General features: G+C 32.0%; 3 protein-coding genes across 4 annotated transcripts in view; 1 reads left to right on the forward strand and 2 right to left on the reverse strand.

Annotated features, from left to right (window-relative positions):
• The window catches only part of LOC133173204 (neuropeptide S receptor-like), a 39,992-nt gene extending 34,224 nt beyond the window's left edge, over positions 1-5,768 (reverse strand). The window contains exon 1 of the mRNA XM_061308159.1: positions 5,341-5,768. Within this exon, the coding sequence (XP_061164143.1) occupies positions 5,341-5,436 (96 nt within the window). The 5' untranslated portion in view covers positions 5,437-5,768. The remainder of the gene's footprint in view (positions 1-5,340) is intronic.
• Positions 5,769-8,050: 2,282 nt separating this feature from the next.
• On the forward strand, positions 8,051-13,591 carry LOC133172894 (caspase-10-like). Its single transcript, XM_061307726.1, has 12 exons — positions 8,051-8,133; positions 8,834-9,349; positions 9,723-9,967; positions 10,232-10,357; positions 10,467-10,772; positions 11,011-11,220; positions 11,589-11,669; positions 11,863-11,955; positions 12,249-12,347; positions 12,491-12,790; positions 12,934-13,120; positions 13,303-13,591. The coding sequence occupies exons 2-12, from the start codon at positions 8,943-8,945 to the stop codon at positions 13,433-13,435; spliced, it is 2,187 nt and encodes a 728-aa protein (XP_061163710.1). The 5' UTR covers positions 8,051-8,133; positions 8,834-8,942; the 3' UTR covers positions 13,436-13,591.
• A 7,663-nt stretch (positions 13,592-21,254) lies between these two features.
• LOC133173376 (uncharacterized) lies at positions 21,255-23,485 on the reverse strand. 2 transcript variants are annotated; one of them, XM_061308359.1, is made up of 5 exons: positions 23,379-23,484; positions 22,796-22,921; positions 22,101-22,155; positions 21,854-21,874; positions 21,255-21,681 (listed from the first exon to the last, which is right to left on the reverse strand). In XM_061308359.1, exons 3-5 carry the CDS (start codon positions 22,153-22,155, stop codon positions 21,422-21,424), a joined length of 336 nt encoding a protein of 111 aa, XP_061164343.1. In that variant the 5' UTR covers positions 22,796-22,921; positions 23,379-23,484; the 3' UTR covers positions 21,255-21,421. The 2 variants fall into 2 exon arrangements, with proteins under 2 accessions (XP_061164343.1, XP_061164344.1); XM_061308360.1 differs by lacking the exon at positions 22,796-22,921 and having other exon boundaries at positions 23,379-23,485.
• Between the last annotated feature and the right edge of the window lie 3,500 nt (positions 23,486-26,985).

The raw sequence follows: 26,985 nt of genomic DNA on the forward strand, positions 1-26,985 counted from the left end.
GTTGATGAAACGAGAAAATCAACAGTCTTGTTTAAAGTCAATATTTCGCAAGTTTTATAGTCGATACAATGACCTTGTCAGCAAATACAATCTAACATTAGGTCGAATGTTGACTGATATTTTTCAAACAAATTGTTAGGACATTATTTTTACACTGAATTGTCTACGGATTTTCCGTTTTATCAATCATGACAAGGAGCACACGGCGGGTGTGACCAGTCGGCAGGGGATGCTTACTCCTCCATGGCACCTGATCCTATCTGATCCCATCTCTGACTTTTTAGAGGTCCATGTTTGCTTTGCTCTAAATTTGTGGTGTTACAGTGGATTTTTGAGCTTGATTACTGTCTGTTACCTTCATATTTCATTGAATTAATATTGTAATATCTTTTTAAATATCTTGTAGAAAAAGGGACGTCCATAATGTGCTCTCTCAAGTTTTGACGATCTAGTACAAAAGGTTCGTTAAAAATTGAAATATTCAACAAGGGTGGATCCAGGACTTAATAGGTCTAGATTCATTGAAAAGTTCAAACACAGACAGCTGGCTGTGCCTTTCATAATTTCTGAAAGAGCTTGAAGGATGTAAAATTGGATCTGATCGTTATTTTTTAAATGTAGTTGCTTAAGCAGTAGTTGACTTTTACTACCGTGGATTCTTGAACTCTCTCCCTGTGACATTTTTACGGTTCGTAACACTGAGGATAATGACTTTATTTTAGAAGTCAGATACATGTACTAAACGAAGTCACAGTGCACGAATTACAGACGTTTATCAAATTCAAATACAAAACTTGGTTTTTCAAAATTTGTTATCCTAGTGTACCTATCTACATGAAGATGGCATTTATGACTTTACCCTAACACTATCTTCAAGGTCAAAGGTTAAGGATTTAGCTAATTCTGGTGGCATTTTTTAAATTTCGTCCTTATACAATGTATACTGAAGTTTAAAGCAAATATAACAAACGTAACAAATGTAATATTGACTACAAAGCTCATCTGAGTCACCTAGGCCCTGCTATTCTTCATAAGATTTTAAAAGATTTCTTTATTTTCATGGAAAATTCAAATACATGTTGTGTTCCATATACGTACAATATTTTCCCATCTTTGACCTATCCCGCCAATCGTGGCCCCATCCTACCCCAAGGGCATGATCTGAATAAAACGTCAATGGCCAACTTACAACTAAACAATAGAACAAACGAGACGACTTTCAGCTGTTTTTGGTAGTGACCCCCCTCCCCAACTGAACAGGCCCTGCCAAGGTAAATAAACGTCATTGGCAATTACTAAGGCATAATATAATGGGATTTCCTATACGTTTAAAGTTGGGGGTCATACGATTTATGATGACATACAATGTACAACGAAACAAAAACAAAAAAAAAACTGTTAACGAAATGAGAGAAAAACAGACCCACTGTCATCATTCATCTGTAGAACAGGTTAAATTTTGTTTTGTAATCCGACCATGCAATAACGGGTATCCATATTCTAAAGGATTAAATGTGTATCAAAAGTTTGGAGAGGAAAAAAATCAGCCGAAGTCTTAGGTAATCTTTAAATATAAGATTTTCCAACTCTCACTAGATGGCCCTTTTACCCTCATTAATCAAACATTTTATTTTTACAGAATCCGATATGATAAATCTTCGTATCCGTTCCGTATAATGATTACGTTTCCTGGCCCAAATTCCCATTTTATAGTACTGCATTAGTCATATCCATGCAAGAAGGCAAAAAATTAACATAGAGAGTTATGAGTTGTAACGTGTTACTATGTTTTTTAAAGGTCTAACATTTCCCGGATATCATGTCTACACTTCATGACATTTGATTTATGCCAAAGGGAACTATTTCATTGTATGATAAGTTATACCCTTTGTTACGCCAACAGACATCTAGATATGTCTGTTGTTACGATACAGTACATTTGAAGTACGTTTGTGATTACCAAAAATCCACAGTACTTTCTAAGCAAACAGATTCAGTTCCATATATTTTGTAAATAAGAGGGATAATATAGAAATAACATATACCAGGTAGATTGATCAGACAGTTTCTGGTTATGAGCATGTCATTGATAGCATATGAAAATTATTTCTTTTGCATAATTTATGGTAACTTTCTGATAGTTTTGTCTTATCGATATTATTGTTTGATTTACGGAACTACTGAATTACTTTTTAATTAGGTAACTTAGTGATGATGAATGAATGATATGTTTTTAATGGAAAATATACAAGCAACCATTTTCAGTTAGATTGGTCAAGGGAGAAAAATTAATGTTTATAAAGACATTGGGTAAAAGACTTTGTTCTGGAAATTATTCGACGATCCAATTATGATACTTATCTTTTAATTAAATAACTTAGATACGAGTATATAACCATATCAATAATATGCAACTGGACACAAATAGCACCTATTTGTGTGCCAGTTAATAAGGCAAATTTATTAGCCGAGTCTCCTCTTGCTAGTAAGGATTTTGAGCAAATAGTTAATTTACATCACATGTAACAAAAACCCAAATTTTAAAAGTGAAAATGATTATATAAAATTACTAATATTAACTTGTAAAATAACTTGTAAAATATATGTGCAATTATGTTCATTGCATAAAGTTTACATCCACTTAATATTTAAATTTTCTCCTCTGTTTTTGATGAAAACCCATTGCCATTCTTAATCAATTAATTACGAGAGACTCTTACAGCTACGTGGGGATTTTTTTCTCCTTAACATTCCAACAATTCTAACTTTAAAGTTCTATAGTTTGCTTTTTCAGCTATAATCTTGGCTTTTTTAACTTTAAAGTTGTTAATTCCAACTTAAGTGGTGGCTTTTCCAACTTTAATCTTGGCTTTTCCAACTTAAAAGTTGGTAATTCCAACTTTAAAATTGGCTTTTTCAAGTTAAAGTTGGTAATTTCAACTTGAGATTTGGTAATTTCAGATTTAAAGTTGATTTTTTCCAACTTTAATCTTGTCATCTCCAACTCTTAAATCGGTAATTTCAACTTTAAAGTTGTCTTTTTCAACTTTTATCTTTGCTTTTCCTACTTTCAAGATTTAAAGTTAGTTTTTTCATCTTTAATCTTGGCTTTTCTAATTTTAAAGTTGGCTTTTCCAACTTCTATCTTCCGTATGAATTTTTTATTTCAACTTCACTCATTTTATTCGTGAACTTTAACATGCTTTAATTCAAATTATTAAAACTGAAAAAAGCAAACTATAAAGTTGGAATTACCAACTTTTAAGTTGGAAAAGTCAATTTCAAAGTTAGGACTACAAACTGTGAAGATGGGAAAGCCTAGTTTAAAGTTGGAAAAGCAAACATTACAGTTGGAATTACCTATTTGTAGTTGGAAAAGCCAACATTAATATTGCAAAAATCAACTTTAAAGTTAGAATTATCAATTGTTAAGTTGGAATTACAAACTTTTAATTAGGAAAAGCCAACTTTGAAGCTAGAAAAGCCAACTTTTAAGTTGGAACTCCAACTTTAACGTTGGAAACGCTAACTTTAAATTGGAATTTTAAGGAGAGGAAAATTCCAACTTGATACTTATATGCTTCCATTATCAACAATAAAAAATTTAGAACCAGTTTTTACAGCCATCTGTTTAAAAGATTTCTTGTGAAACTGGCTAATCCATCAATGTAACGTACGCACCAATAATATAGATAACAGGAAAATTTCCGTATTAGTACTTTCACCAGATTTATACAAATAATTTATACAGAAAGAAACAATAAAATGTCTTTCTTTGTTACTTTGTAGAGATTAATGGTTGCAATCATGCAGAAAAAATTAACATAACCAGCTTACGTATTTTTTCCTACAATGTCGCAACCATGTTATCCCTGCATTATCAAGCGAAAAGAACATTTTTTTGTTTAATTTAAAGATGAACTAATTTTTCTTTCTCAAATATTCCGTCTGTTCATGAAATCCTAACAAAATCCAATTAACTGGTATGCAGACCTTGTTTGGAATTAATTTTGATTATAACAATTGCAGAGATCGTTTCTGATTCTAGAGAACGCGCAGTGCTTCTTGTACCATTTGTATGCAAGCACAAGAAATGGAAAGGAATCCAGATCCCATGTCTTAATGACATCTTTATTGTAGCATTAACTTTTCATCGATAAAATACCTTCCTGTCGTCAATAATATCCTTATCTAGTCTCCACGCTAAAGGAATCCATTGAGTATGAGAATGTCTTCGATGGCCATTTGATAGCCGTGAAGAGCGAAATTGCAAGAAACTATGTTACATACGTAACTATGTACAGTTTCATTACAAGTAATTAAAACCGTCTGATCACTACTCCGTGTAATCATTAATACTAATTTATCGCTTATCCATAACCTCAAAGGATCAGTGAGGCATTTGCGAAGACAATATCAACAGAATCAAATTGTTTGCATTGATTATTTTGAATTACTGAAGGTCTATGATCAAATTCTACGACAATGATCCTAATTTTAATTTTTTGGAGTCATTTTCCTGCAAGGGGTTTTAATGATTTTGTAGGCTGACTACACGTAAGAGCTTGGAAATTTAACCAAAGCATTATTTCCTCCAGTTTTTTTTTTCCTTTAATTTTATACTTTGTTTCTAAAAATTCAATTTCCAATCTTTGAACATGGAACAACAATGATAGGCGTTTTCATCGCAATGCATGAAATAAAACTACTTAATTGTTTTTTCGTATGAGTAAAAACCTTCTTTTTTTTCTTTTATACATGTAGGTATAGAGAAAACTCAAGCCTGTTTGGTGTAATAGGCCTGATGTAGAGATGTGTTACCTTTCTGATTTTAAAGTGGTTGTCCTGAAGAATCAATTTTTCGACGGGAAAATTAAAGGGAAAAAAAGACAATCCATCAATAAGCTTATATGCTTGATGAGTGTAAACCTAATTGTATTCCGTCGATTGAACTTTTGTATGGAAAATTGTATCACGTTTTTGTAGCAATTCAATTTTGTCAAATTAGATACTATTATTTTGCAACGAAAGAATAAATTAAAACATCTGATGAAAAGTCTAATACTGTCATAAAAGTTAAGAATTTTTATTCTCTTGTTAAAAATTATATCATTGAAATGAAATATTCATAAATAGATTAACAAAAAGATAGTTGTAGATGGTGGAAGACAATCCATCATACCGTTCTCAAAGGAAAGGTTGATTGATATGATCATGAATAAATAAAGTGATCGACGCAAAGAAGTAATCTCATCTACGTGTCTATACCTAAGTTAAGGCAGGGGTATATAAACAATGTAACAATTATACGTTTATATATGGAATTAAAGAAGCACTTACCTGCCAAAAGAAAATGTCCCTGTGCAACTCCGGGTAGTTGGAGGGATTTGACAGATTCTTTTGATGCAGCAGTGTTGATACGTTATGTTCTCTCATGGTCCTTCGTCTTAATTGACTTGTCTTAATCAGATGTTTTTTTCATCGTCTCTCCTCCATATGGATGATTGCTACGACATCCTCTCCAGCCATCTGGTAATTTGCATAAGCTGGTGCTTCAAATTTCTGTTTTACTTGATATGGCCCATTGATTGGTGTATACATCCACACTGGTAGTCGTCAACGTAGAGGACGGTCCTCGATTAATTTCGATTACCAAGATCAGATCCTGCTCCATAGACAATCTGTCATTGTTATTTGCACTTGCGAAGATTTTTGCAACTTCCGCCTGTTTGTGAGATGTAAAGTTTATTACTACTCGCCATCAGGGATACTTCAGTTAATTGTTGAATTATGAAGCAACAACCGTAATACCGTGACCTGAAATAAAACCTCGATTATACGATCTTCAGAGAAAGTCGATATATATTAATTGAAGATCTATATTTGCTTGTGTAATATTTCGCGATAGTACATATATGAACTGTTTCAATTAAGAAAGACACTGGCACTTGTAATTCAGTAGATTAAAAAAGTAACTTACGCTGTTGCACAGGTACTTGTGGACAGGACCCCCCGCCCCCGAAAAAACATGCACCCCTTCCCCCATCAAAGGATATTTTTTATCTGTCTTTTTCACAAATTATTCTTCTACTACACATTTACATCGTATTCCATAGGAAAAATTATATATAAAAAAAAAAGTAGAATAAACGTTTTATTACAAAAAAAAAAAAAAAACATACCCGCGGTATTAGTTTATTTTATAAAATTGCTCCCTACGGGCCTGAACTGAGAAGCAAACAATGAATTTAAAGATTTAAAATGGGTCCATGTATACAATTAGCTATTTCAATTCAGCTCGCCCTAAGGAATTGAAGTAACAGAGATATACATGTATATCATTGAATTCATCTTTATGTTGACTTCTAATTTTTTGTCCATACTCCCGACATTATACCACAGATAGCTTAAACATAAGTATAATGGACCAGCAACAATGTATTTAAAGATATGGGATTATGTCTCTGAGACCATGTATACATTGATTTATTTATCTATTTCAATTCAGGTCGACCTAAGGAATCGAAGGTACATTTAATTTATCATTTATGTCTACTACTGTCCTTCTTAGTTAAAATAACACAACAAACATACTCATTTAAGAGGTATTTCAAATTGAACATAACGTACCCCCCAAATTAGTGATGAAAAGACAAACATATACACAACACAGGCCTCTAGATCGCTTTAAGCTGTGACAAAACGAGGGGTAAAAAAATTATATATTTTTTGTATGACCTCAGTTTTGTCAGTCGGATTAAACCGATATAAAGGCCCGTGGTACGAAATAATAACTTTTTTCCATGTGATTATCAATTACTGTAAACCCCCCCCCCTTCCAAAAATTAGTTTACAAATGTGTAAGTATCAGGGGAAAACTTTCATAATATTAAATATTTACATCAAAATGCGTTGAAATAGACAAGATATAAAAATATGAGCTCGCGATTTGATAATCTTGCAAAGTTAGCGCCGTTACGTGGATTATACTAGATATTAATCAAGCAATCAATATGAAAATTGTTTCCTTAATCATTAATTTCCAAAATGCATACCTGTAATCGGTTACTTCATCTTGATACAAAAAAATCTCAAGGCATTTTACTAATGAAATTGTCCCTTTATTTGTCTATAAATTGTTTTAAACGCTTTCACTAACCTCTGAAAGTTAAGAAGTACAGATATCAATGTCTTTCATTGATCCAAAAGAAATTAATTCACTTCGCTCTTCGAGGCTTATGAAGCCAATTTCAAGAATTTCTGAGGCGAGTAAAGAGTAAATAATTAGAGAAATGTCTTAAGATTTTTTTAGTATAAAATACTTGAACCATAGGCTATTAATATAGGAAAAGAAGAAAAATGTCAACAACAAAAAAAACAAAATAACGCGTTTTAGTGCACATTGGAAAGTTAAACTATATACAGTTTCATAATTATAGCAATTATATTGAAGTTTCAGAAATAACTTTTAAAAGCGCCCAACTCGAGGATAGAACCCAAAAGCTGCAGAATGCTACTGAGCTATCATCGCTACATGAAAAATATATGGATTTTAAAACCACAATGAAGCAATGGATTTACACTATAGGATTTTTTTTTTTTTTTTTTTTTTTTTGGTAAAGTCAACTTGAGTTCGTTTTTTATGGTCTCTAGATCTTAGAACTCTCCATTTTTTGCGAATGTTTGACCGTTTCTTTGAAGTATAACGCACTAAAATAATGTTTTAAAATTGTGGAGAGGTGACCCAGAGATAGCAAAAACATGTTTAAGACTGTAACATTTTTACAAACTGTTCGTTCCATTCCCTAAGCGGTACGAACGACAACTCTGAAAGGAAGATTGATTCGTAGAATATGATCTACATCACATCAGCTACAATAATATCAGACAAAATCCTTTTGAAATAAAATTGTTGAATTTTTTCCTAAGTAATATTGTTTGATCTTATATTCCATTTAATCAAACGAAATTTTCAGGACTGATATGATTTTCATAGAAAATAAGCGAACGACTTGTCAATTTCTGTTACTAAAAATAGTACAAACCATGGAAATCCCCACTGGGCCCTAACAGTGCACTGAAAATTTTAGGAAAGTTTATCTTTTTATAGATATGAATATGTCCAACAAAATGGTGAGTTTTAGATTCTGATACCATATTTTAAGTATAACAGAGTCATATTAGAAGCCATTCATGTTTCAAGGGTGTGATGCTGCTTTTAACGAATAACGCTCCGTCGAACGAAGCTGTCAGGAAACATAACGTTAGATCTATGAATTTCTTTCATATGTCTCAGAAGCTCTGAGTAGGTTGACATTCATGTAACAACTTTTTTTTAACGTAATTTCACATCGATATGTAGAAAACTTTTTAAAGCTACTGTTCAGAAAGAGAGAGTGTACATGTACTTTTCTCTCCAATAACAGAAAACCTCAGTTAAAACCATAACCAGGGATAGGAGGAAATACATAACAATATACTCTGATACAGAATAGAATATGTTTATTTGACAACCATGGCCCCACTAGATGTTACTGTATAGCTACTCAGCCTACGTATGTAGCTGATAGAATATGAAAGACTGTATCCTGGACCAAAGGCACAAAATTTCTAAATTTTGGTCAAAGTAATTAATGTTAGGAGTTATTAAAAGATTAAGATCAGCTGTATCTTAGCTACCATTACTTACATGTGTTTCATATGATTTTTATAACAGAATTAATGTGCTCAAAACCATATATCTTATATTTTATGCTAGGAATTGAATAATAATATTATGAAGTAGTAGTGTAATAAGGGTATCTGAAGACCTCTTCACTATCTAACTTTTCAGTAATCCTATAAAACAAGAGAAGTTACAGTTTCATATTGGATGTATTACATGAAGAAAATATTTAAAATTGAACACCTGTGAAAAGAGAGTTATACAAGAACTTGTTACAATGAATGACATAGAGACAGATCGTCCTGAACTGGTACCAGATGCAGTTCCCCAAAAGGGTTTTGACTATGGGCAATTTCTAGTCACAGTGGACAATGGATTAGATACAAGTGATGTGGAAAACCTCAAATTCTTACTCAGAGGTATTGTCCCTGACTCCAAGCTGCAGAAGGCTCAAAGAGGTCTTGATTTATTTAATGAACTGCAGAACACAGGTGTGATAGACATTGAGGATGGGGATCTGGAGCTATTAGAGGAGTGTTTGTATAGAATTCACAGGAAAGATTTACTCAAGAAAATGGCAAGGGATACTGCAATGGTGGAACAAAGATTGCAGAGACTACAAGAAGAAATACACAGAAAAGAAGTCAGTTACATGGAATCTAACAAATTCTTATCACCTTTCAGGTATTAAACTATCCTCTACTAGGGTATAGTTTTGAAATTATAGCTGTAATGCATGTATCATTTACTTGCACTTGAAAAAGTTTTTTAACTTTGTGGGGACACGTTATGGAGGATTTTTTCTATCTGTTGTCTCATAAAGTCATAACTGACCTTGATGTCAGAATTGTAAAAAAAAATTTATTTGAAACAAATAACAAACAATCTTTTACTTGATCATGTGTTGATAACAACTATTTTACATTATGTAGGTAGGCTAGTAAAAATCAATGCAATGTCTCTGTATTAGTCTTGGATAATGATCATATTTCTACAAAAACAAAACCAAAAAAAAAACTTTAAAGAAAAGTTATGGAAAAATCTGTTTTTACTTTAGAGTGCTGCTGTTTGAGATTGGTGAGGACATCGATGATGAAGAATTTGGTTCTGTGATGTTTGCTTTGACATCACTTGTTCCTAAAGGACAGCTTTCTAAAATGAAGTCCATATTTGATTTGTTTCTGTTTTTGGAGAAAAAAGATGAAATGTCCCATTTAAAAGTTGATGTTTTACTGAAAGTGCTCAAAGTCATTGACAGGGCTGACCTAATTCCAAAAGTCAACAGATACCTCTCCAGTCAAAGTAAGAATGAACAGAGCTCAGTAATTCTGTCTACATACTTAGTCGTAAATTACAATTATTTCTTCTGAGCATGAAGTTACTTTTAAAGGAGATTTGAAAATTATTCTAGAATTTTATTAAAGTCTTTTTTGCTCATTTGTGTCTTTCTTAAATTCACTAAAATATGGCTATTTATGCTGTTTTTTCACTGTTACTATTTAATTGTACATGCTTGTTTAGAAGTACCCAGTATATGCCATTGTAATATTTATAGTAACTTGATAGGTAAGAGAAATAGCCCATCCAAGATCACTGGCCCCACACAGATGGAAGTGGAACCCTCAGAAGGACCACATTTTCATCCACCACCTCAGCTGCCACCAATGGGACAAGGCACCACACCGGCCATGGGTAAGCTGATGAATTATCTTTGAATTGTTTTAGCAATACATTATAATATTGTTTATCTAGGAGAAACTTTTATTGACTTTGATATATTTGATTTATTTAATTTTTGTAGCTGCTCCATTACCGGATGGACTTTTGATAAGACTTGCTGATGTTATTTCCAAGAGTCCAGACTGGAAAGACTTGGCCCCATTTCTGGGTTTGGAGGACAGAGCTATATTAGACGTAATCAATGATGATAACGTCATGACATCATTAAAGGTATACAAGATGCTGCAGTACTGGCAGAGAGATGTCATGCAGAATGACGAGACTTGTCGTGTGACTATGATAGGAGTCCTGCAGAAGTTTAGAATTACAGAGGGACTGCAAATACTGGGGCAAACTGTAGAAGAAGACGAACACATTCCTAATCCAAGTAAGTACATCCAGTAATTAAACTGGTTAAACAGTTAGATAATTTTGATAGTGGTCTTTCTTTCGAAATAGCAATGACATGATATTTTAAATCTGACACACCTGAATTGTTAGCAAAAGCAACAAGATACATGTACATGATGTATTTAGATTAAAAAATAAAATTAAGAAGAGCAATCTCAAATCTTAAGATAAATTACTGTTAATAAGATGTGCATTATGAATGTGCTTATTTATAGCTCCAACAGACTTGCGTTCTTTGTATCAACCTCCAGCAGGAGAAATTCCCCAGTCATTGAGACACCCTGCCCCAGAGCCTCTTCCTGATATCCAGGCCCTGAGGCCAAACATGTCCGAGATAGAGACACAGACCTCCATGTTGATTCTTCCCCACAGCAACCAGCTCATCAGAGACTATGGTGAAGAAAAGAATCTATCAGTATCAAACAGTAAGTGCTTATAATTTTTACTGAACAGAAACTGTAATTGTCTTTATAGATAATTGTCTTTATTCTACAAGAGTATGAGTAGCTTCATTTTAAAAGTTGCACGAGAATGTTTGCATCAGAGACAGCTTAGTATCTGTTATTTTCATATTGTTGGACCAAAATCAATTTTTGCTCCATTTTGAAAATTAAGTAATGCTGCCCTTTTATTCATAACATTAAACTAAGGATTAAGTGACAGCAGTATTAATTTTTCAGTTCTTCATTTGTTTTTGGGGTTTTTTTGTTTTTTTTTTTTTTGGGGGGGGGGGGGGGGGGGGAGAGATAATAAAATGTGTGTATATAATAGATGTTTTATTTCCATATGACAGCTGAGGCCAGGGTACAGCCTGCAGAGTTACATCCCCCTCCTTCAGAAAACAACAGTGCTCAATCAGAGAGAAGTATGAGGGGTGTGTTTGTTTTGTGTTCAATTTGTTATATTTACTTCATCACAGATTTATGATTTATAGTAAATTTTGAATTTGTTCATTAGAATTCTATAGAGAATGTTTCCAGGAACTGATTTACTTTCTTGATTTTAATCTATTTTTTCCTTATCTTATGAGAAATTTCTATAAATTGTTGGTACTATTATGTTTCAAGGTAATGTAGAGAATTTGGACCAGATGATGAGGAGAACACACATTGATGATGAGATGGATCTTCCATCATACCGAATGGACAGAAAACCAAGAGGTAAAACCTGACAATTCATCTTTATATTTCAAGAGAATCCTTTAATTGTGCCCAACCATTTATGCTAGGTTCTTTTAACCCCTTCTTGTCTTTTATAACTAAAGCAATGCTATTTAAATAATACATTCAGGGATTATAATATTTGCAGAGGAAATGAATATTTTAACATACTGTTTCTACTAGTGGATTTCCTATTTCTCTGATTTCTTTTTTTTTTCTTTTTTTTTTTGTTTATTTGGTAACAACACTTCTCATTATAGTAATGTATTGTATAATCTATTTCACCTTTGTAGGTATTGCTTTGATAATCAACAACATGAAATTTTTTAAAGTGCCAAATGACCCAGAAAGCAAAGAGATGCCAGACAGAACAGGCACAGATCTGGATGCAGGTTCATATTCTAGCTATTATCTGATATATACATTTTTGAAAATGACCCTTTTTACTGAGAATTAAAAATTCCACATATAAGCATAAATGGGAGGAACTATTTTTAATGGCATTAAGATTTATTGAAATCTTTATAATTTACAGATAAATTAACATATATTTTCCGTAAGTTGGACTTCCATGTGGAACGTTATGATAACTTGGAGGATTATGCAATGAACCGGAGACTTGTTGAGGTGTCCTTTGAAGATCATTCTCAGTATGACTGTTTTGTATGTTGTATTTTGTCACATGGTGTCCTGCAGAATATTTATGGCACTAATGGCAGGCTGGTCAGAATATCAGAGTTGACAGGAATATTCCGATCTGGGAAGTGTCCAAGTCTGGCTGGAAAACCCAAGTTGTTTTTTATTCAGGCATGTCAAGGAAGGGAGAAACAAGGAGGTAGATTCTTGTCTTAGCTTTTACAGACTCTAATGAATCTAGGAAAGGATAAATGTTTAAATTTTTTGGTGTAATTAAATGTACAGTAATATTTGCAATTCCATGAATACCTGTTTTCACCTGTTCTATACCTTTTCGTTCAGGTATTGACATTGAGATGGACAGCGACCTTGAACCGGACAATGGCCGAACCTCTGAGATGATCCCTGATGAGGCGGACTTTGTACTTGGGTGTGCCACTGTACCTGGGTATGTGTCCTACAGAAGTAGGTCACAGGGAAGCTGGTTTGTCAACAAACTGGTGGAAATGTTGGATAAATATGCCTACAGGTAGGTCACTCAAATTGTTTTGAAGTTTTGATTTAAAATAATTATGATAAGATTTTTCATTTATTAATGATAAAAAACAATGAAAGTTATGTACTACAATTTAAAAGTAATGCATTTCAGTTCTTCAGCTTCTGTTATTTTAATAGTATACTGGCATCTCTATCAATTTTGTTTACCTTCAGATATGACCTTCTGAGTATCTTGGTAAAAGTCAATGAGGAGGTGGGCAGAGCCAATGCTCGTTTGGAGGGTGGAGTCTACAAACAAATCCCTGCCCCTCTGGTAACCCTGAGGAAAAAATTGTTCTTTCGGTGAATTGTACACACTGTGATTCATACAAACACAATTTATGAAATACAAAAAAGTGTTAGGGTGATTTAAAATATCTTATTTAAATATTTTTTTTGTTTAAAATTTACTCTGATGAATATTGTTAAAAGAGGAAATTGCATGCATTTACGTGATTATAAAAATGCAGACTTTGATTTTGTTGATAATGAATCATTTGTATTGTTAAAAGCATTGTGATTTAATCTAATTCATTTTTGACAATTGTTATGCAGTAAAAATCTTTTTAGGATGTGGAATTGTTATTTTTTAAAGTAATATTTCAATAAAGAATTTATTATGTGTAAATTTAAAAATGTATGTATGAAATTAAAGATGTATCTCTCTTTATTACATTTTCAACAGTGAAATACTACGTGATTTATTTATTGAATGAAAGTGATATTCTCTCACAGTGTGAAAGGATACCAAAATGCATATGATATTCTCTCACAGTGTGAAAGGATATCAAAGTAAGTAAAAAATAATTTCTGGCCTGTCATAAGATAGAGTTAGTAACTGACCATCTTGATAGAGCTAAAACTGCAAATTTCTTCCCAAATATGTTGCTAAAATCTACGCTATGTAATGTTTTTAATCTCGCAACTGGTAAGCTATAACATCTCAACCGCTCAACTATGACGTCAAGCCTATGACACTTTGTTAAGAAAAGACAGAGGCAAAGGGAAAATCCAAAAAAAATGTAATAAACAGAAAATTCAATGTTTTGTAGATGAATATGGAATTTATTTCACTCGTGAGACAGGATTTTTTGATATTTTCACTCGTGCTTTGCACTCGTGAAAATATAAAAAAAAATCCTGTCCCACTCGTGAAATAAATTCCATATTCATCTATAAAACATTGAATATCCTCTATTTATTTTCGTCATTGTAAGCATTTTGCATCTGAATGTCTGTTTTCAACCAAAATTCTGAATTTATCAGATCTTAGTCCCTGCTTAGAGACCATGAAAATAAAAAAGAGATATACCATCATAGAGTATATAAGGAATAAATATAGGATCTCTCATGATTTGTGGTTGGATATGGTTTTTATCCAATGAGTTTTCTGTTTTTTTTTTATTCCTGAGCCTTGGCAATGGGATAAAAACACACAAGTTGGATAAAAATCAAATCCAACCACAAATCATGGGAGCTTCTTTTTATCACGTTTTATACATCACTATTAATGTTTTACACTGTTTTTATATATGATTCTACGTTATTTTACTTCATCACTTTCACACAAGCCCATTGGGATGTCACAGCAGTGGGATATGAAAAAAATATCCAAAGATCGATATCCAGGGATAAAGGGGGTAAAAATGTGATAAATGATATTATAACATGCCATAGGAACCAGGGTCACAAGATCCCTCCCCTTTTTTAAATAATTTTGCCAACATATTAAACAACATAGTTAATAAACAATTATGCCCCCTTAATGATAACCTGATGAGATTTTTTGGGGGGGGGGGGGCTTGTTCAAAGAAATTTTGTTTGATTACCCACCCCCATCCAACCCCAAAAGCTATGTTTATAGTATAGTAGATAGATAGATATATAGTAGGCTAGAGGATACATATATTCAATGTTTTATTGTTGGGTATGGAATTTATTTCACGAGTGGGACAGGGTTTTTTGATATTTTCAAGAGAAAATATCAGGAAAACCTGTCTCACGAGAATATTACATTTTCTTTGATTTCTCTTTGCCTCTGTCTTTTCTTAACACAGTGTTATAGGCTGTGACGTCATAGTTGAGCGGATAGCATAGCTTAGCATATTGTGAGATAGGTCTATGGTAAAATGGACTTAGGCAATATATTTGGGAGGAAATTTACAGTTTTAGTCTCTATCAAGATGGCTTAGTTACTATCTCTATCTTATGACAGACCAGAAATCATGTTTTCTTACTTCGATATCCTTTCACACTGTGACAGTATATCATTTCGGTATCCTTTCATACTGTGAAAGGATATCGCTTTTATTCAATAAATAAATCACAGTATTTCACTATTGAAAATGTAATAAATATAAATATTTTTTAAAAAATTAAGCTGGGGAGTGCCTATGTTACAGACTCGTAGGAAACGGGGTTGGGGAGCTACTTTATGAATGTGCCCCACAATAATTGAATCTGAACGACTTTTTTTGGTTTGTTTGTCAAGGGATTTTTGTTATCCCATCCCAAACTGAAAATGTTAGATTGTGTCCCAACCACAAGCAGTAATTGCTTTCTATGGGTCTATATTACTGTTAATCACTTTTATTTGGTATTGGTGTATTTTTTTCTTAGAATAATTTTCACTGACAGACCCCCATACACACTCTTTTTGATGTATTACACCCCACCTCCCACGAAATACATGTAGCTTTTTGAAGCTTGGGCAATTTCCCCTTTTTTGGTGGAAGGGGGGGGGGGCGTGTCAAATTTTTTTTTAAGTCTGTTGTCAATTATTTTTTCTGGTTGCCCATCTTTAAAATCGATGCTACGTGTCTATATAGAACAGTATCAATGCGAGCATACAAGACAGGTAAAGAGAACTTGCCAAGGAAATAACAAATCATGTAGGATAATAAATTAATTTAAAGCTTAACTTTATATGTTTTTACATTAGAAACGAATTTAATGCGTGTCATGGACCACATAATTTACGACCCTTTTAAGACAATGGACAGATTTCTTCTATCATAGTTATTGATGTGTCTCTTACAACACTATTTCATTGCATTGCATCTCTCACCTTTACCCTTTGTCACCATTTGGGCGACACGACTGTTTACAAATACAAAGAGAAGAGTATTTTTCACGCCCGAAATGTATTCAGATGATGAAGTTGTACAGTAAAATTCTGAATTAGGTTTATTTCCATTCCAATGGTTAAAAGCGAAAATCTGTGATAAATATGTTTTAGAATATAAACTATATAAATATTTACAAATTTCTGTAACATCTTTTAAGTATCGTTTAACACTGACTAATGTATGTTCCAAAGGGTTATAATAATTTGTGTATTCATCTATTTCGTCGAAGTGATAAATTACATGTATTGCAAAATTACTACTATCCCAACGGCAGTAAGGAAGTGCATTTCTTTCCATTTTTTCAGATTTTACATTATTTTTACACACGTCATTCATTCGTTTACTCGTATTTAATGTCTTTAATTGCTCGAATGTGCTGTATACGTGAGATAAAAGCAATATTAATACCAATATCCCAAAACCAATTTATTATTTAGTCTTAGAATGCGTAAATATATAGAGGTAGTCCGTTATTCTGCGTGATCTGAATTGGTGGGTCATGTTGCACAATAAATTTTCTTATGACCTGACATTGTTGTGTGTCTTATTTCTAACATAGTCATGATATACATTAAACTTCAAATTCACGACCAAAAGAGGAGCAATTGTCGGAAGAAATGAGCACATTCTGTGGTTTTTTTACACAGGGGTGATGAACACTCTGTCATATAAATAATAATTAAACAGAAAAATAAAAGTATTAAAACGGTGGTAAGTTTGTTTTCGTCACACATCCTGTAACGAATTTCGATGTTTGAGTAGTAATATTGCACTAGACATCTCGAAAATCAGTCATTTTTCTTGAGTAGTAATGTTGCACTAGACATCTCGAAAATCAGTCATTTTCCTTGAGCAGTAATGTTGCATTAGACATCTTGAAAAACAGTCATTTTTCATGTTCCTTCTTGAACAAGAATTGTATTTTGTGTAACTACATACATGTATATATTAAACTCCTATTGTTTGTCAAGTACATCCGTCACACTATGCATTTAGCTCAGTTTCAAAGAAATTATTTAGGATATTTTCATCAAACTTCATAAGCTGATACATAGTGGTGAGAGCTATTCAACTGCATCAATTTTTTTTTACCTTCCCGTTGACCCCAAACTTACTTTTCATATTTGTGATTAGCTCAGTATCAAAGAAACTTTTCAAGATATTAGTATATGTTTTGAATACTGAAAGATATTGGTGAGAGCTGTTGAACTGCAACAAATATTTTTGACCTTGACCTTCTCTATGACCTTGATCTTACTTTTCTTAAATTTGTGTTAGCTCAAGGAACACAAGTTTCAAAGAAACTATTCAGGTTATCTTTATCAAACTTCATATGCCGATACATATTGGTTAGAGCTATACAACTATATCATTTTTTTAAATACTGACCTTTCATATGACCTTGACCTCATTTTTTAAATTTATATTTTATGTAGACACATACATGTATATTGATACATATTGGTGAGAACTATTCAACTGTGTCCAAAATTTATTACCTTGGTCTTGCTTTTTTATGCATTTAATTCAGTTTCAAAGAAACTTTTTTTAAAATAATATTTTTATCTGAACACATGCACTGATACATATTGGTGATCGATGAGCATTGTGTAAACTGTGTCCAAATTTTTAACCTTCACCTTTCCTACGACCTTTGACTTTACTTTTTATTGCGTTTAAAACTCAGTTTTAAAGAAACTATTCAAAGAATTTATTTCATCAAACTTCATACACTAAAATACAAATTGGTGAGAGCTATTAAACTGTGTCAGAATCTTCTTACCCTTCCCTATGACCTTGTCCTCACTATTTCTTATTTACCATAATCTTTAAACAAAGAAGCAAGGTACATTTCTTTATTGTTGCATTATCAATGATCCCTGGTCGGGGCATTCATGTCCTTTGAACATATTTCTAGTTTTAAATTCTTTCAAAAAGAAATAAATACATCCACACATATTGGTTATATGGCAAGAAAGCTTCATTTAACAGTATACAATGTACTTGTATCAGATACATCTAAATGTATTCATCATTTAATCATTTTGCAACCTATGTCGATATTTACATTAAAATAATGCCAGTACGTTAACTGTATACTGGCAAAAATCAGAGAACTGGAATATGGGCGCACTTGAAAAACGAAAATTGCATTGATCTGTCACATGAATTTGAAATTTTAGCATTCTTTTGATGTATTGGGTTACTGTGAAATAGGAAAGGGAACTGTTTTCCCGATATTGTGTTTCGCTAAAAAAAAGTAATAACTTAAAATTGGATAGATCGGTCATTTGGTACAAAATATTACATTTTTAAACACGTTTCTCGGGGTCATCTTCCTACGGAAGCCCGTTGAGGCCAGGTCAGAGAGAGGAATTTTTTTTATTGCGTTTAAACGCAAAACATTGCATTTAATCGCAATAAGCGTTGCATTTAAACGTGAAAGATGGCGTTTAATCGCAATCACGATTAAACACAATACTTTTGCGATTTAACGCAATACTTTTGCGATTTAACGCAATACTTTTTGCGTTTAAACGCAATAATATTTTTGCGTTTAAACGCAATAATCTTTGCGTTTAAACGCAATAATCTTTGTGCTGAAAGTCAATCATTTGTGAAATATGGAGATAACGAACAGTATATTCAAGCTCAAAGTCCATTAAACAATACAAATCGGGAGCAGAGCAAACACGGAGGTGGGTTCAGGTGCCATGGGCATCCCCTGCCGACCGGTCACACCCGCCGTGTGCTCCTTGTCATGATCGGTAAATAACGGAAAATTCCGTCGACAATTCTGTGTGTAAATAATAGCCTAACAATTAGTATGAAAAACATCAGTCAACATTTGACTTAATGATAGATTTTATTTGCTGACAAGGTCATTGTATCGACCATAGAACTTACAAAATGATGACTTTAATCGAGACTGTTGATATTCTTGTTTCATCAACTTGTTTGTCAATAACTTGCCTCGTTTAAGAAATTGTTCATACGTAGAGCATGCTCTTGCGTATCGAATCAACTTAGAGATATACACACTATCTGCAGGTGATAAGGGTACATTGCTGCATAAGTAAGGGAAGATGACGATTGAAAAGTTAAAGTCATCATGTTTATCATAAAGCTTTGTTGTTAGATTACCATTTATGTCTTTTTCTAGTAAAATATCCAATATGATACAGATGTGTCAGATTCTGTGGTATATTTTATCTCAAGCTCACCGGGATATATCGTGTCGACATATGAATGGAAATAACTATTGTTAATTGATAATACGTCGTCGATATATCTAAATGTCGAGTTGAAGGCCACAGCAAGAGATATCTTTTTCTCATGTATAAGATTTTGAATAAATTCTGCTTCATACAAATACAAAAATAGGTCTGATAACAACGGGGCGCAATTAGTACCAATGGGAATTCCAACAGTTTGTTGGAAGACCTGGTCTCCAAAAACCACATAGATATTGTCAATCAGAAACTCAAGCATCTTTTTAATATCAACTTCAGAGCACTTGTGTGTACAATCAGAATGTTTTTTAACAAAATAATTTTGCAAATGACCAATGACAAGATAAGTAAATTTACGAGTTCCATTTTTATTGAAAAAGCAGCTGTCGATGATGTCAAAAAGCCTGGACTTTAATTTATCGTGGGGATTGATAGTATAAAAAGTTGAAAAGTTTTTATGTTATTGATTTTGGTAAAATTTTGTGATTTCAAATTTTCCAAAAGTTCCTTGGAATGTTTAAGTATCTTCATCTGATTTACACCACTTCTCGAATATATGTATTGCACAGTATCCTGAAGTTTCCCCTTCACTGCTGTTAATATTTTAGTGAGGAGTAAAGAAGGAGGCTTGGTAGAACATTTACTGGAACCCGCTGTAAGGATTTTTATGAAGTTTCGGAATCCAATATAAATATGCAATATACAATATAAAAATTCAAATTCATTTTAGTTGTTGGGAATATTAAAAATATTCAAAACTGACATATGATTCGTATCAAACCTTGAAGAGTACTGTACAACACATAGACCAACGCATACTGATATCTTTTATTTCTTTCTCTTGTTTACTCATTAGGAAATTGGGCATTGTCTAGCTTTATAGTATCAGATTCCTCCGAGCAAACGCGCTCTGAAAGGATAAATCACTGCTGTGAATTTATAGAGGAGAAAAAAATGTCGGGTTTTAAAAACAAAGGCAACATAAGAACGTGACGTCTTAAACATATTATATATCTCCATATTCTTAATGATGTTTTGGTCAGTTGCTTACAATCACAAATCACATTTTCTCTCTTGTTATTTTTTCTACTTTGAAACAATTTCTGCAAACAGTTAGAATGGATCTTCTAAATAAAATGGTTAAAAAAACTATCCCCACGTTGTTTTACCCATGTATAAAGGATTTCAGGAAACGACTGATAAAATGTTGGAATTACGTACAATATGATGAAGTATTTAGACTTAAATATATATATTCACAACCCTTCCTATGGTTGCTTACAGTGGTGGAATCTTATGAGATCAAAATCAAATGAAAACAGATTGAACGATGTGAAATACCAAATTGACAAGTTCTATTAATACCACTGAAACGTTTTAATTAGTTGTGATACGTAAGCAATTGATCAAAGGATTCATTTAAAGTGTTGGATTCTAATACTTTTAAGTCATTCTGGTTGTTAGGATGCCTTTGTTTTACTACAATTATCAAAAACTGGAACATTTTGCAAAAAGACACAGAACCAAACGGTTCTTCTTTAAAGTGTCGGATCCTAGTAATTATAAGCTTTGGCTGATTGATGTCTGAAACTAGTACTAGTATCACTGTGTTTAACTGTAAAACGAATCCTTAAAAAGAAGGATTATAATTATTGCGTTTATTTTTTTTTTTATTTTTTTTTAATACATGTGTATAGCAAGAATATTTGTTTTTCTTCAGCATTTGATATTTGCTACCGTCGCATGAGAAATAAAAGGCAACAAGTAAAGAAAGCATTTTATTTCTTCCATAACATCATTTGCAAAACATATATGAAATTATATACATAATGACGTGTGTCCTAATGATTCATTATGAATAGACATGAAATTATGAAGATGTATCGTTTTAAAGAAAGTGTTAAATGGGAGATGGGGTCTGATAGCACTCAGTTATGGACAAGCCATCCAGGACACTCCTAGGCCAAACAGTTTACTATCGTAAGCCGACGTCATGAAGAGGGAGAATCTTTCTGGACGCACCCATTGTAGTTTGACCTTGATTCTGGTATTGGTGTTATACTGGGAGTCTATCATCTTGATGGCATACATAACGACTGGTCTCTCAGTGAAAGGACGTTCAAACTTGATCCTCTTCTCCTGAGGAAATGGTGACTTTGGGTAACTCATGAAATTGACCTCTCCTGATTGACCTTTTGATTTAAGAAAGTATACATTGTTGCACACAAAGAAGCGAGTATTTTTTTTTTCCAGCAAAGAAGTGATTACATTTGTACATGCATGTTTTTTTTTTTTAACAAAGAAGCAAGTTGTAGTTATTATTATATTGAAAAATCATTTCAAATTTGTTTTTAAGGAACTTACATAAAGTTGTTGATGCATAACCTACAAAAAATTGAATTTGAAATATAGATTAGATAGATTATATAATGTTATTTGGTCTTAACCTTCCACAACTTTACAAAAATCTGTTTAAGCTTGATACCCTTCTATCGTATTGAATGATATGGTGTATTTTTGATTCTTATATAATAGCGTTGAAAGGTCCGAACAAGCATTTTAAGGTAAAACCTACTAATATCAATGCGGACAATTGATAAATAAAACGTACCAATACAACAAATAAACACAGCAATAAGTCTGAGATCGGCAAACAATGGGATCATCTACGAACAAGAAAAACATCAACATAAATTCAAAAGGTAAGTGTCATTCAAATTAAAATGGTCTTGAATGTCTAGCACATTAAGCTTATACATGTGTATCGTAATTGCTGCAGCGAAAAGAGTATTGTAACAGAACGTACACAGAATTTTTTTTTTTAAAGATAACGATGATAAAGATCATCATCATGATGTTTAATGGAGTGGAGTCATTGAAACTGTGAACTGAACTAGCAGAAATATCTGTACATATTATTTATGACATTGTGCAATAAAAATTTTAACTTTGGCATGAGGTAAAATAACCACTTGGTATCTTTATTCCGAGTATATAACATTAATTTATATGTTTAAAAAAACAAAACACACACACACACACAACAAACGAAGCACACATTTTACTTTTCAAAAATAAATGATTATAATATATATATATATATATATATATATATATATATATATATATATATATATATATATATATATATATATATATATATATAAATATCTGGCATTAAAGTGTTTGCCTTCAGTTTCGTACCTATACCGAACAGTTTGCTGTGAAGGACAAAAATATTTCTTTTTCAAAAAAAAAAAAAAAAAGAAGAAAAAATTAAACAGGAAATAAAAAAAATTGAGTTACCTTATCTAGGTTTTATTGGCTTATACGTAAATGCACAAGACTTGTAATTAAGTTAAACACGAAGTCTGCAACGACAGTGCACTTGTTAAACTTAGGAACACTTTGTAAAGCTTTTATCCTCTTTACCTGGAAATGAAGACCTGATTATACTTAAAATAGTCACCATATTTCAAAACGATGTTCTTGCTTCTCTCTTTATAAAAAAAAATATATTTCCCATTAGATGAATTAAATTGAATATTTATTACAACAAAATATCCAGGTATAAAAGCAAATTTTAATCTCATAGCAAATTAACTTCAAGAAACGTTGAAATGAAGAACAATTTCAAGATTTTGCAACTGTAAAGAACATTAATTAAAATTTGATATGAAATATTTATCTTCATATTTTATCTTCTGCAATATATCTTTTTTGCATATCTTATAAATAGTTTATTTCGTCCTATGAGTGGCATGTGGAATTAAGAAATTTAAAGCATTAATAATCTAGCAAGCGTTTGACATATTTTTTCCAAAACTTCTCAATACAAGAATTAATACAACTCAAGATACACTGCATGCAAAATGTATAAAATACTAACCTTATATTTTAATCCTTTAATCTGGCCTGCTTGTCTACGAAGTCATAATTTTAAGATGAACAAAAAGTTGATTAAATCGGAGCTTATATACCAGCCCTGGTGTATTGAAAAAAGAGAAAGGGGGACGAACTCGGCAAACGGTATACTTCGGTGCTTGTAATATTTCATTTGTGTAAGCCAGTCTAACACCATATTTTTCACACCTACAGAGTGGCACTAACTTCCATATGACTACCACACACATGCAAATCTCTAAGGAAGGTATTGAGTCATTTTTAATAATTTTTTTTTAAATATCTACTACAATGATTTTTACATTAAAATATACATGTACTTTAAATTAAAGTTTTCTTAAACAGTCCTTTTTTTTATTTATTCATTTAAAAAACACATTTTTAGTTAAAAGTTTGTTTTAGTAATTTGGAAAGGCAAATTAAAAAAATCAAATACGGATATTTTTTATCAAAAGTAAATAAAGTTTTTTTTTTATCATTTTGACATACCTAGATTCTACGTAAGGGAAAAAATCTCAAATCTACAGTAAAGGAATATTTCTATTGGACATAATTATCAGATTGAGGATGTATATTTACTATGTTATCCCTAATTTCTCATCTCCAACATCATTGCTTTTGAGGGACTCAAATTCATCAAAAATTCTCAGATTACAGTTTTGTTGAGTGTTGCCTCGTTCATTTTATTATTAAGGTCTTCCGTTTTCACGGAAGACCTTATAGTGATTCTACTGTTTCTTATTATTGTTATTCTTATTTTTCCATATTTTGTGCACGCGTTTTCTCAAAAACTTTTCAGTGGTTTTCAATGATTTTTTCAGGAATAATGGACATTATTATCAACTTTGTGCATTTGAGGAGAAAATTCAAAAGATCTCTTTCGGTTCCATGTAATGGCCAATTTTCTGATTTTGAATTGGATTTTTGTCTTCCTATCTCCTCTAGAACGGCTAAAGATATGAACTGGAGACATGTCAAAGATGATAGAGCATGACTTGTAGATGTTCTGACCAATTTTTCGTGTGTCGTCGATGCTTCCGGTCACCACCGGAAGCGAATTTCAAAAATGAATTTTTTCAACTTTTTTGTTTTTCATTATTTTTCTTTGATATTACTAGGATTAATAGAAACACTTTTAAAAATACTTAATATATATTTTGTTTTAAAATTGATAAATTCAAACTCTAGATATTTGCATGTTAAAATTAGAAGCGAGGTCAAAATGGCGGCCGTCTCCGTAAACTCCTACGAGCTGATCGGAGTTCACGGAGACAGCCGAACGTCTTGTTGAACGAAACTAGCATAAGGATCAATAAAATATACAGGAATTATTGGATCTGACAGATTTTGGAACTGGATAATCTGTCTTTGAAAACATAAATACTCTGACCTCCAAATGCAATAAATATATATAAATAATATAAATAAATAAATAAAATATGCAATAAATACAATAATATATATGATGATGGAAACCATTCAATAGAACAAACATTTTAAAGAAAAGTGCGAAGATTTGCTCGTGACGTTTGGCGCGAAATAATGTATTGTAACACCCCTCCCTTTTCATAGTAGACAAATGGTCTGATAAAGAAGAGCAGAAAAAGATAACATTGACATGAAATACATGTATATGGAATTGCATGGAATAAAAAGTTGAATATATATGTATAAAGAATAAAAGAAGTAAACCGTATCTTCAGTTCATCAGTAATAGATTATTTCTTCTGCTGACAGTTATTGTTTAATTAAACTCAATTAACGAATTCCGATGTTAATCTGCTCGCACAAAATTTGGCTAACTAGTTTGCATTCTATAATTCCGCCGTATATATATATATATATATATATATATATATATATATATATATATATATATATATATATATATATATATATATATATATATATATATATATATATATATATATATATAAAGATTTTTATCCTCCTTGACGCTTGTTACTTCAAGCATTGATACAAAAATCGATGATGGATGGTAAAATTGCGCTGGTGTAGTGGTTTCCATATTGAATTTTAAAGCAAGCGATCTGGGTTTATTCCCAATTATGTCTGAATTTTCTTTCTCATTTCTTAGTTTTAATTTACGTTTTCATCTTTATAAACGACATTGAGCGTTTTTTTCTTTGTGAATTCTACGCTATTCTCATTTTTTAAAAGAAGTCATTAATGTCCTTGCATTTTGAAAGACCCATGTAATATTTTAGGCGTCTTTACTACAAGCATATATAAAATAATTTTACATGCAAAGAATATCACATTATCAGTTGTCTGAGCAAGATCTCGAACACGGTAAGAGATTAAGACACCAAACTTATATGAGCAACAGACCTTAAGATGTAGACAAAACCATTCGAGTTCAGAGCGTCAGCAATCACTTCCGGTCGTCACAGGAAGTGATCAAAGAAATCGAAAATTTCAACTTTTCTTTTTTTTAATTAAAAATTGCATCACTTTATTGTATCTTTTTCGCAGATTCGAAAAATGTTGGTCACACCGGAAACAGAAACGACAACTTCCGGTTATAAGAGAAAAACTAAATAATTTGAATATTTTACTTTCCCATATATATTCTTTATAGATTAAGTATTTGAAATGAATTTTAAATATGTTATTCAGAGTGCAAATGTCTAGGGTAATCTTAAATAGCGTTCAAAAATTCACTTCCGGTCGCGTGTTTTTCTGTCCTCAAAATGAGAGATTTTCTGAGCGAGATCTCAAAAGCAGGTAAAAGATTAAAAGACCAAACTTTTATGAGTAATAAACCTTGAGGAGTAGGCGAAACCATTTGGGTTAAACGCGTCAGTCGTCACTAACGCTTGTCACAGGACGTGATCACAGAAATCACTTTGGATTTTCACACTGACGATCAGGGTTAAATCTCCAGTGTCTGAATTTCTTTTATCACTTTTTCAGCTTGAATTTTCGTTTTTATTTTCAGAATCGAACGGAAGACCTCTCATTGCTCGCAATGAGTTTCTAGTTATTATTATTATTATTAGATATCATTATTTTAATTGCCATCGTAATATTCTTACGTCTGATGTATATCTTGTCTATATGTCTTCTTGTCTATATGTCTTCTTGTCTTCTTGGCAAAGAAAACTTTTTTACTCTACAACAGGTAATGTCTTTATCCTCACTGGACATATCACATAAAACTTTAAGACATAAATTAGAGGAGCACTATAGGAACAAAATCTGTGAACAGTTAAAGAACATTTCTAAATCAGATTCTGGAAAATTATTTTTTTTATAGTAATATAATAAATTTAAATGAATATAAATTACAGAACTACCTACAATTATCATTGAAGAAATCTGAAAGAACAATCCTAACTAAACTAAGAATTAGTGCTCATATACTACATATTGAAATGGGGAGATACTCAAGGCCGCCTATTCCTAGGGAAAAACGTGTATGTCATTTTTGTAAACTTTTTATTGAAAATGAAAAACATTTTGTACTTTATTGTCCTAGTTATGATCAGTATAGATTACAATATTGTGATATATTTAATGCTCAGTGTTACATGAAGGAAACCCTATTATTGACATGATCAACCCTCCAA

The sequence above is a fragment of the Saccostrea echinata genome, unplaced genomic scaffold, assembly GCF_033153115.1.
Source record: "Saccostrea echinata isolate AGI-Se365-2 ecotype Australia unplaced genomic scaffold, CSIRO_AGI_Sech_v1 ptg000056l, whole genome shotgun sequence".
NCBI classification, from domain to species: Eukaryota; Metazoa; Mollusca; class Bivalvia; order Ostreida; family Ostreidae; genus Saccostrea; species Saccostrea echinata.